We start from the raw sequence: 12,169 nt of genomic DNA on the forward strand, positions 1-12,169 counted from the left end.
GAAGCACATAAATCAGATGGAGCTTGTGAGCAGTTTTTAAAAGCTATCACAAAAAGAGTGAGTTTCACATTGCCTTAAAAATCACCCTTTTAAAGTTTAAATACGCGGGTGAGTCAAAAATGATCCGCACTCTGGCTGTAGAATTTACAGAAGTTTTAATATAACCAGAGTGCAGGTAATTTCTGACTCATCCTCATACTTTCAGGAAACATCCCCTTTAAGATATAGCATCACATCCCCTTTAAGATAGATATAGCATCAGTGTGTCCACAGTGCAAATACACTAATGTTATCTTTCCCCTGACTCCAGGGTTTCTAAATCTGACCTCCATGTGCCCCTAAAAGATTCATGGATGGTTTTAACAAGATCTACAAACCTACTGAAATGATAAGGATTATGTGCAGTTTTCTAGGAATCATGGACACAGCTTTCACTCTCCTCTTAAAAAAGGTCAGTGAGCCATGAAATGTTAAGAACTGATCTAAAAGAATGTATATCCCCAAGTATTGCACCTTTTAGGCTATCTGCTCCCCTGCCCCCCACGACACACATGTACACACACATTACCTAGGAGAGAGAGTCAACAGATGATTTATATAGAAACTTTTGCTAGCAGATCAATTCCGTTTGAGGGTTCTACTGTAAATAGTAAAAGACAGCCAAAACGTGGAAGCAACCTAAATGTCCATCGACAGAGGAATGGATAAAGAGATGTGCTACATATATACAATGAATATTACTCAGCCCTTACAAAGAATGAAATCATGCCATTTGCAGCAACATGGATGGACCTAGAGACTGTCATACTGAGTGAAGTCAGTCAGACAGAGAAGAACAAATATTGTAGGATATCGCTCATATGTGGAATCTAAAAAAAGGGTACAGGGGCTTCCCTGGTGGCACAGTGGTTAAGAATCCGCCTGCCAATGCAGGGGACACAGGTTCAAGCCCTGATCCGGGAGGATCCCACATGCCGCAGAGCAACTAAGCCCGTGCGCCACAACTATTGACCCTGTGCTCTAGAGCCTGTGAATCACAACTACTGAGCCCACATGCCACAACTACTGAAGCCTATGCGCCTAGAGCCCATGCTCTGCAGCAAGAGAAGCCACCTCACTGAGAAGCCCACGCACCACAATGAAGAGCAGTCCCCGCTCACTACAACTAGAGAAAGCCCACACGCAGCAACGAAGACCGAACTCAGCCAATAAATAAATAATAAATAAATAAATTTTTTTTTTAAAAAAGGGCACAAATGAACTTATCCACAAAACAGAAGTAACAGAAGTAGAGTCACAAATATAGAAAACAATTCTATGGTTACCAGGGGAAAGAGGAAGGGAGGGAAAAATTGGGACTGACATATACACACTAGCATATATAAAACAGATAAAACTAATAAGGACCTATTATATAGCACAGGGAACTCTGCTCAGCACCCTGTAATGACCTATATGGGAAAAGACTCTAAAAGAGAGTGGGGATATACACATACATACATATAACTGAATCACTACGCTGTACACGTGAAACAGCGTTGTAAACCAACCGTACACCAATAAAATTTTTTTTAAATAAACAATTTTTCAAGATCCGCTTCCCACAGTGGTCAAGCAACGGTTTGGAAAGCACCTGGTTCCACCTGCCCGCACACAATGATCTCCACAGCCTGCCATTTTTCCGAAATTCCCATAACTGAAGTCGTTCCATTTAAAAATATACTGTGGGGACTTCCTAGGTGGTGCAGTGGTTAAGAATCTGCCTGCCAATGCAGGGGACACAGGTTCAGGCCCTGCTCCAGGAAGATCCCACATGCCGAGGAGCAACTAAGCCCGTGCACCACAACTACTGAGCTCATGTGCCACAACTACTGAAGCTCGCATGCCTAGAGCCTGTGCTCCGTAACAAGAGAAGCCACGGCAATGAGGAGCCCGTGCACCACAACCAAGAGTAGCCCCCACTCACCGCAACTAGAGAAAACTGTGTGCAGCAACGAAGACCCAACACAGCCAATAAATAAATAAATAAATAAATTTATTAAAAAAAAAAATATATATATATATACTGTGGAAGAATGAATACACTATCCTTAACTCGCTTCCTCTTAGCACAGGGCAGGACTCCAAGAGGGATTCTGGAGTAGGTACATTTGGGCTGGTGGGGCTGATATGAAAGGGATCAGAGGATGACAAGAGTCTGCGCAGAAGACACAAGTGCATCGAAACCCACCTTCTCCAACTTCACCCACTGGCCTTGGGCGGTGCTGGTTCTGGACCACGGGACCAACAGAGGCTTCCATGTGACAGTCCTGCCTGCTTCCTTACTAAAATCCAACAAAACAAACTCCCAAGTACAGGCAATTTTTTAATGGTACCTAACCAGCGGCACCATTGGAAAGATACTGTTCAATTAATAGCTGTCTGACTCAATACTATGTACACGTTTTTTTCAATCCCAATCTTTCAAACGATGGCCCAGGAACAAATTGATGAATGTGCACTAATTAAAAAAATAAGCTATTGATCAAAGCCTCTGTATTATAAATACATTCGTACTCTGTTAAAATGCAAACAGCAAGTTGTTTTGATATTGTCACAAGATAAATTCATGACACAGAGACGATTTATTCTGCATATTCTTCCTCATAGTTTAATTTCATACAAGCCATGCACAAGAACTTTTGCATAAGGCACGACAAATAATCTATGAAAGAGGAAATAACTAGAGACTTGGCAACGGGAAGGTGTTGGAAGACTGGTGAAGGTCATTCTTATAAGTTGAGACAGTTAATTTTTCTCATTCAGCTCAACAATCTATTTTGTCTGTAGAAAAGAGTTTAATTTATTATGCCTTTTAAAAATTGCTTAACTTTCTTCATTATAATTGGACCTGCATATTTTGAGACTGCAATATTTTCATGCAAAACATGCTCCTTAATTCCTTTAGAATAACACATACAGTAGAGATCCTATCAATATATACATCTGCACAAAATCTTAAAACATTAGCTTCCATGTGTTTAGAATATTATCTTTATAAAGAAATTACTGAAATCACTAAAGAAAATATCCTAGCATTTTCTTGTTCACTCTAATTTTGAATTCATATATAAGCTATAACTAATAAGAAATAGTCCGTTTAAAAAAAAGAAACAAGTTTTGCCACCACACTTGGGTTTACTGCCTGCCTAGCCATTTCCGACACATTAAATGATGAGATATGGTCACAGTTAAGGCTTGAAATGGCTGGCAAAGCTGCTAATATCTCAAGAGAACGTTTTACATGACAGTTAAAAGTTCAAAGTATAAAACAAAACAATTACATTCAGAGACCCACACTTATGAAAGGTTTACATAGAGCTGACTATTCAATGTTTGCGTAGAGCAAAAAGACATCCTTTGCATTTCCTGCAGAAAATGATGAGGGTTTAATCCTTACCAGGCATGGGTCACAAAACGAAAGCACTGTTGTCATATTTAAGGTGCTGGCAACATCTGTACATGGGTATGGTTGTAAGAATAAAATTATTTTTAAAATTAAGAAAAGCATCACATTAAAAAATTAATGCTCAGAGATTGTTTTATCATTGAAACAGTATGTAATTTATTTCATAATGCATACTACTCTTCCCTACACGATGGCATTCAGTAAAAGAATCAATTTAAATATGCACAAAAATGCACAGTTTCCTGAGTATTACAAGGTTATTTTTTAATTGAAATCTTGTTACATACCTAATATTTTAAACTTTCTCGCACGGGGGAAAAAATTTCACATATACTCAATACAAAAAAAATACTATAAAAGGCAATAAAATTCTCCCACTTTAAAGAGACTGGAAGAAAAGTTTCTAACATGAGGAAGTAACCTTAATAACACTAAAAATGACACGACACTGAATGTGTACTTTAATTTTGGGGGCCAAACAAAAAAATAACACCTCCTTATGGAAGGATCTACATTAATTATGGCAAAACTGCACTATGTAAATGGCAGTAGCAACATTTCCTGTTGGACAGAGCCGTGAAGCTTGCAGAAAAAAATTTCCTCTGACAACACAAATTTGGCTTTTAATCTTTTCGCATAAGAGGAGGAGGAAAAAGAAAAAAATACGTATCCCAACACTGCCCTCTAGTGGACAAGTCTTAAAGTGGTTGTCTCAGAAAAAAAAATTCCTCCTTAAGACTGAAAACAAGTAGAAAAACATTTATAAAGCTAATACTCCCAAATACCATAAAAACCAGGGATCAGATAAGGTGCAGACTGAGAAAGACCGCGCTAACACTGGCTTACGAGGGAGGGTCATCACAAAGGCAGGAGGGCAGAGACACAGGAAGATCACCTTTGAAATAAATGCTGCGTCCCCTTCTTAGAAACGCTGACAGCAAGCAAGCCCTTGAATTTATCATCTCTGCTGGGACTTCGCCCCACTCACCACCTACCAACCCACGAATCAACCGGCATTAACCGAGGGTCTGTTTCATGTTCTGCGTGCTTCTGGCACTTTGGTGGGGTGGTACGATATATAAGCACAGGACAGGGTTCCTAATTTCAAGAAACTTCTCTTACAATTAACTGTTTGAACATATTAGTAAATCACGTGGGACCTTAAATATCTAAAACTCAGGGAAAGAGTGACAGGTCCCAAACCAGGAGACCTAGAAGAGGAGGTCTTCTCTTCCCTTTGGAGAAGTGACACTCAGATGAGCCCACCGGGGCTGTGACTGGTCCTGAGACCAGCTTTCCCCACCATGGATCCTCAGGTGTCCCTGAGGAGCACAGGCACACCTTGCAGACAAAGCAGGTGTGGTTTCAGACCATCTACCACAATAAAGCGATGATTGTGATAGGCGGAGTCGCACGAATGTGTTGGTTTCCCGGTGCCTGTAAAAGTGGTTTACACCATCCTGTCATCTATTAAGTGTGCAAAGCACTATGCCTAAAAAGCACTGTACATGCCTTAATTAAAAAAGTACTTTATTGCTAAAAAAAAAAAATGCAAACCATCATCTAAGCCTTCAGCGAGGTGTCATCTGTTTGCTGCTGGAGGGTTTGAAATATTGCAAGAATTACCAAAGTGTGACACAGAGACACGAGGTGAGCAAATGCTGTTGGAAAAAATGATGCCAAGAGCCTTGCTCAATGCAGGACTGCCCCAGACCTTCAATTTCCAGAAACTGTGGTATCTGCCAAGCGCTTTAATAAAGCGAGGTCAGCCTGTGTCATCTCATCAGCACCTCATTCCTTACCTATGAAAGGGCCCCTATAAAGGGGACAGGCACAGCAATTTCTAGGACATGAGGTTCTGCTTCTTTAGAGCACTCACAGCCCAGCACATGTGAAATGAGCCCGTAAGTAGTTAAGAAACAGAAGTGTGTAGTGGTCCCATCTACTCAAGTCTGTTAGCGGGCTGATCCTGAAGAAACTGTCAGGTTCCGACACTGACCACTTCACGGAGGCCAGCTGCTTCCCCCTGGCCCTGCCGGTCCCCCATCTGCTTCCTCCCATCAACCATTATTGCTTTACATGAGGACTGACTGGGAAGCCACTGTGCACTGAGCATCAGGAATTAAAGAAGAATGAGAGATGGTCCCTGCCTTCAACAAAGCTTAAGATGTCTCTGGAGAGGAAGGAACAGGAAGCGAGAGGAGGACAAGGAAGAGCCCCGCTGGTGTCAAGAGTCAAAGAACAACAGGCGCTGGGGGAAGAGAGAGTTCCAGCTGGCCCAGGGCAGGCAGGGGAGCAGGGAGGAGGATGGGGGGAGGGGCGGGGGGCAGTACAAGGGAAGAAGGGCGGCCTGGTGGCAGGACCTCACCTTTACTCTGAAACCAATCCCATGGGGGCCAGAAAGCACCTCCTTCCGGTGCCCAGAGAGTCACCTGTCCAGCCACAGCAAAAACACAGAAGGAAAAGAGGCACTCGCTACTCAGCCTCCCGCCGCCTTCAATGCCTCGTGGGCACGTGTACCTGGGCAAGCTGCTGCCGGCAGGTACACCTCAGTGACTGCACCAAAAGCCATCGGCACAGCTCCAAGCCCCAGGTTTACACGTCCCTCGTGTCGCTGTGATAGTGAGGAACCCCTGACAGCGATCAGGTGGACAATTTTGAAAGACGCTGACAAACTCTCATGTCACAAACTTGAAGAATTTCCGCTCACAAAATCTTGGAGAATCTAGGGGTCATCAGGCCACTTTCCCCTTCCGCGTGGCCTCACTTGTACTGCGTTGCGTGGACCCGTCAATGTCAAAACCACCAGCAGGAAAAGGGGGCCAGGCTGGGGGCCACACTGTTCCAACGGCCCCACAGATACCAGCTCAGGCCCGTGGACTCAAGAGCTGTGCCCAGATCAAGGTCTCAGCGTGAGCTGGTGATTCATGCCCTACGTACACAAGAGGAGACATCACGACGGTGTAACTGGCACACGAGGAGAAAAACACACATACTTTTGCAAGATCAAAGCAGTGCTGAGGGGTTTATCTTTTGAGTCCCAGTGGTTTGAATGCGGTGCTGTCAGCCGGACCCCATTAAAAACCCCAGAAAGTGAAAGACACTGATTACAATACAAAGTGACAGGAGGGTGGGCTCTCCCACCTCCGTGTAATGCATATTTATATTTCCATCAAATGGACATATTTACTATAAACACTGGAAAAACCATAGCAAAGCCATTCGTTTAAATGCCAGAAAAATAGTAAAAGATGCTAATTTGACCTTAGTGGAACAGATCGGGTGTCACTGACACCACTCACAATGGCTTGAAACAGAATTTACCAAGACGATTAATTAAAGCTTACTGGGTTAGGTCAAGAGTGTCTCAAATGCGAACAAGGGGAGGAAAAAAAAAAAGGAAGAAATAAAAAGTTTGGGTCCATTCACAGCGAACCTCTTTGATAACAGACACAATTTTACTCTGTATTTATGCCTCCCCAAATTAATCTCACATTGCATGCCCCGAAAGAGACATTGATCCCCTGATCCCTGAGGTTTCTCTCTTTGTGGACATGTAAACAGAGATAAACCACAACCACCGGGAAGATTTTTTTTTAAGGATCACGTCAATTAATGATATAATAGGAATAAAACACGTTTGGCTTTCTTGTTTCAACGGAAACTGTTTTTCGCTCTCGTGATGATTCAAGATCTAACTACAGTAGTAAGCCTGGCAATTAAGAAATATGTTCATGAGTACATAACGGAGAGCTTCGGGAATCTCTGCTCACAAAATCTGGGGGAATTTAGGGATCATGCAGTCCACCCTTGAAAACAAACTGCAAATCCCCTCTACACTGGGATTAGGGTCTCAGTGGACAGCAGGACCATGTGCTACAAGAACAATGAAAGTGACAGCACATTACCCATCACAATAACGCTCGCACGTGACTTGTCAGCCTCACTTTCAGCTGCTGGAGCCCCTGATACTCATACATGACAATTGTGCCCCTCTGCCCTTGCCTTATGAACATGCGCCCTTTGCTAAAAATGAACTAATCTGCCTGTCTCCTGCACACGAGCGGCCCTAACTGCCACTCTTAATTCTCCGTAATCAACAGCTCTGGGACATTGCTTCAAGCTGTATATAAGGCACATACACACACAAATAAATTTGAGACACAAATCCCTCAACATGACATTGCGCCTGGTTTCACTGGACACGGAAAGCTCCCTAACAAATTCTGGCCACATGATTAGAAAATCATTCAAGTCTGCAGGAAATATGGCAAGCCCAAAGAAGTGACCGTCAATTAGAAATGAGACGGCAGAGTGGGTCCCTGTCACTACAACCCTTAAAGCCACAGCTCTAAGAACAAAACGGCCCAGATAAGCTTTACAAAGAGGTATGAAATCTACTAGACGTTAACCGCACCCCTGCCAATGCCCAGGACAGTTTTCCTTGGAAACCAGACTCAAGAACTGGTAAAATGCAGATGCGAATTTAGATAATTTATACAACTTTGTGTTTTTCCTCCCATCAAGCAGGGAAGGAAAGTATTGACAGATCAACAGTTACATGTTCCCCTGTTGAGGAGAAAGTATAAGTGAAAGCAAAGAACTCTTATTCTAACATTTTTTTGCTAAGTTGTTTTTTTTTCTTCATGTAATAATAACAGAAGTCTCAGCATCTCGGGTCACTGCAGCATTTATTACACCCAAAGGGGAGCATTTCCAGAGAAACAATGTCACTGTCTTTTTTTACTTTACACAAATGATAGGGAAGAATCCTTAAAACAGAGCAAACTACAACCTACAGGACCACCACTGGCCAGATATCTTAGTGTCACCCAAGTAACTTCTTGGTTTGCCCAAATAATCGTTTGTCATTAGTGTCTTTATAGGAAAATAGAAGAATCAGTGGTATCACCACATTCCCTAAAAGCCAGAAAGTGTGTATCAGAGGAGAGCGTTGACTTACTTGTTAGCTTGTTGTGGCTGAGGACCAGCTGTGTGATGTGGGATAGGGTGACTGTAAAAGAAAAGAAGAAATCACACAGTCAGTGAATGTACCCAAATTACATCTACGCTTCTGCAAGGTGAAGTGCTAAGTTATTTTCACAGGTTTGAGTATTACCGCTCACAAAAACAGAAGTGGAGACTCACAGAAGGCTGTCTGTTCAATGTTAAACCAAATTAGGAAAAGCTATGCAATTAATGGTGTAATTAGCGCAGCGAGTTAGAGCTAACGGCATTAATGTTGCAGGAGCAAACACAGCAAGGGCCAGTGAGCTCTGCTTGGCGACCTGGTCCAGTGGCCGAGCCTCAAAAACCCATCTCACTAAGGGGACCGGGGTCAGGAGATCCGCTCCAGAGCTTGGAGAGGAACCACACCCCCCCCCACCCCCGGACCCCATCTCTCCCCCATGCTTAAAACACCATCCCATCCACACAGAGAGACCATGTCACATGACCTCCCCGAGTCCACTGTCAACCCCCAAATGCTCCTACAGGCTCTCAAATGGTCAGAGTAAGAACCCTCCACAAGTTCCTCTCAACAAGTTTTAGTTGACTTTTCAGAGCATCAGCAGATAGCTCACCAACCTCCAACATTATCATGGAGGCTTAAACTGCTGAAAAAGATGAGATCTGTTTTAAAAAAAAAGTTTTTCCAACTACCAAGAAAGAAAATACACATACAGATCCAAGAAAGAAAGAAAGAGAGAGAGAAAGAGAGAGAGACAGAGAGAGAGAGAAAGAGAAAGGAAGCAAGGAAGGAAGAAAAAGAAAAGAAAGAAAAGAAAGGAAGCAAGGAAGGGAGAAAAAGAAAAGAAAGAAAAGAAAGGAAGAAAGGGAAAAGAAAAGAAAAAAGAAAAAGAAAAGCCAGAGGGGAAAAAAGTGACCTGTGATCTGCCTTCCACTTTGGGTTCTAAAACCTCACTGAGCAGTCAGCATGCTATATGTATATTTTATTTTTGTGGGTATATATATAAATTATATATATATTTATTCATATATATAAATTAAATTATTTATTTATACAAATTAAAAATGATTTTATACAATATACTAAGTATACCAGTTAAATATAGCATACTTTATATTAAAATTTTAAATGTAGATATATTAGTGAAGAAATATATTTAGAAATTTTTCCAATATTCTTTCTATAAGAACATTATTTTTATGCAAGAGTTTCTTCCTTAAAGGGATGATAAGACAAATATTCTTTTTCAAGAAGGGTTTCAGGGCTGGGCCCCAGCATCCTTGAAAAAAATACGTATCACCCCGACCACAACTTTTGAGTGTTTTTCTTTTGTTCAAACTCTCACAAACTTAGAGAAAAGTATACAATTCAAAGACCTGTTTTTCTGCCCAGACCCATTTGAGATGAAGCTGTTGGCCTGATGTCCCGTAAACTTTAGGGTATTCCTACAAAGACATTTTCCTGCAAAACCACAATGTCATCATCAAAGTCAAAAACTGAGCCTGATACATCCTTATCCTCTAGTCCTCAGCCCCCATCCAGGTTTCACTAACTCTCCCAAACATCTCTTCTATGAAAAGTTTCCAGTTCACAATCCACGGCGCGTGTAGCTGCCAGGCCTCTTTAAGTCATCTCTCAGTCTGAGTTTCTGTTTCCTTGACGTTCATGACCTTGGCAGTTGTGAAGCACACAGGCCAAGGTATTTTGCATTATTTCCTCCGTGTGGTTTTGTCCTCTGCTTATTCTTGATTAGATTCAGGTTATGCCTCTCGGGCAGGAATATTGAGGACGTGCTGTCGTCTTCTCTTTGCATCCTATCAGCTGGCACAGGATTCCAATCCGTCCCATCACTGTGATCTTCCCTTGATTACTTATGTCTGCCAGGCCTCTCCACTGTAAATTTATTCTTTGCCCTTTGTAATTAGTAACTATTTGGGGGGGGGGGGGGGTACTTTGACACTACATAAATATCCCATTCCACATGAGTTTCGTGGTCCCCATCCTGGCCAATTTTGATCCTCATGGGAATTTGGCAATGTCTGGAAACATTTTCGATTCTAACAACGATGGCCACCAGAAAATCTAAACTTTCCCATGTGGCTCGCGTCACATCTCTGTTGCCTGACACTGGTCTAAAGCAATGGCATCTAGCGGGTAGGGGCCAGGGTCCTACCATGCACCAGGCAGCCCACCCTAGAAGGAATCAGCCAGTCCAAAACATCAGTGGAGTTGCCGCTGAGAAATCGCGATTTATTTACTTCCGTTTGTATGACTTTGTGGTTTCCTATTTTAGTCAATGGGTTATATAATCTGCTCAAATGATGATGATGTACATCGTGGTCCCTGACTTGGCCGGCGGGAGCCCATCCAAGCTGGCCGCTGAGTCCTTCTGACATGTCCCCCTCACTCTCTGAGTACTTCCCTGCTTTCTGGCAAGAGACAGTCAAGTTCATCTTGTACTTATGCTGCCACAGCCCTGGAATCAATCAGCCATTTCTCCAATGAGCTCTGCTTCCTTTTTTGTGGAAAATGGTACTTACAAGCCAAAATCTGGGCACTAGATGTGCTCATTGTCACCTGGGGGCTCCGTATTCTCCGTGGACAAAACTGGAGAGTACACACACCCACACATCAGTGCAGATTTCACTATTTATATTATTGAAAATCCCTAGTTCACACCAATAGATCGATTACAATATAACACTGCATGGTTCCTTCTGGTTTTCTCCCTTTCCTATTTATAATTCCCTTTTCTAACAGCGAGAACTCTGGCTTCCATTATTTTTAACCCACTTCCGTACGCAATCGATACCCCTACATATAACTGCATGAAACAGGGTTATCTTACAGCTGGGTTGGGATGGCTCTGCGCTGACCTGCAGGGACACCTGGAAGTCTGGTACTGATTCTGGGTCAAGATCACCGTGAGTAGGTGAGCTCGAGATGCGTCATGTTCTGTTCAAAGTTGCAAACACCTTGGAGGCTCCAGGATCAGCTTCTTCACACGTCCAGGGATGTGCAGATCACTGGCTTATGGCTGGTTCGAGGCATCTGACCAGTTGGGCACAGAAGACAGTGCTGGACATTTCTGTCCAGTCACTCCTAGCACCCAGACTCCCTGAATATGTCTTGAAAGTTCCTACCTGGAGATAAAGTACGACCTGAGCAACTAAGAAAGGACCCTGGGGGGCTGCACCAGTGAGCCCCTGACGTTCGCCTGTGCTTTCTCACCCCTGCTAAGCCATGTCCTGTGCCTTTATTAACTCCCTGGGTGAGTGGGCTCTATGGAACCTTCTGGGTTCTTTCCACTGTGCAACCTAGGTATTAATGCAGGAACCCATCTCCCCATGTCCTTTCTTCTTCCCTGGGCACCCTACACACTCTGTCCAACTCACCCTCCTCCCTGTGCCTCCACCCTCCTCGCCCTGGTCCTGCTTAGGTTTGGACCCCCCAAGCCAGGCTCCCCACCCTGCACAGATGCTCTCCTCACCCTCCTCAGGTCCCACACCCTGCTCTGGGTGACCATGCCCACTCCCCAAATCCTGGATGCCTCTCTTTTTCTGTTGTCCTTACTGGCTTTAGGATTGACCCTTAGGGGAGGAGGAAGAGACAGGCAAAGCACAGGGGAAGAGCATTTTTGTGATTTTAAAAGTATCACCATGACGGCTTCTTATGTGACAAGATAGATTTTAGACACTGCAGAACATTTCATACATTTGTATCTGTAAGAGTTAAGACTGTTCTTGTCCACC

The 12,169-nt window shown here is 43.2% G+C and overlaps 1 protein-coding gene across 2 annotated transcripts in view; it reads right to left on the minus strand.

Annotated features, from left to right (window-relative positions):
• RSU1 (Ras suppressor protein 1) overlaps positions 1-12,169 on the minus strand; it is a 194,002-nt gene that overhangs the window by 162,887 nt on the left and 18,946 nt on the right. The window contains exon 3 of one of the 2 annotated variants that reach the window (XM_057733187.1): positions 8,412-8,462. The exons of the other annotated variant lie outside the window; for it this stretch is intronic. Within the exon in view, the coding sequence (XP_057589170.1) occupies positions 8,412-8,462 (51 nt within the window). The remainder of the gene's footprint in view (positions 1-8,411; positions 8,463-12,169) is intronic. 2 annotated transcript variants of the gene reach the window in all.

The sequence above is a fragment of the Hippopotamus amphibius genome, chromosome 4, assembly GCF_030028045.1.
Source record: "Hippopotamus amphibius kiboko isolate mHipAmp2 chromosome 4, mHipAmp2.hap2, whole genome shotgun sequence".
NCBI lineage: Eukaryota > Metazoa > Chordata > Mammalia > Artiodactyla > Hippopotamidae > Hippopotamus > Hippopotamus amphibius.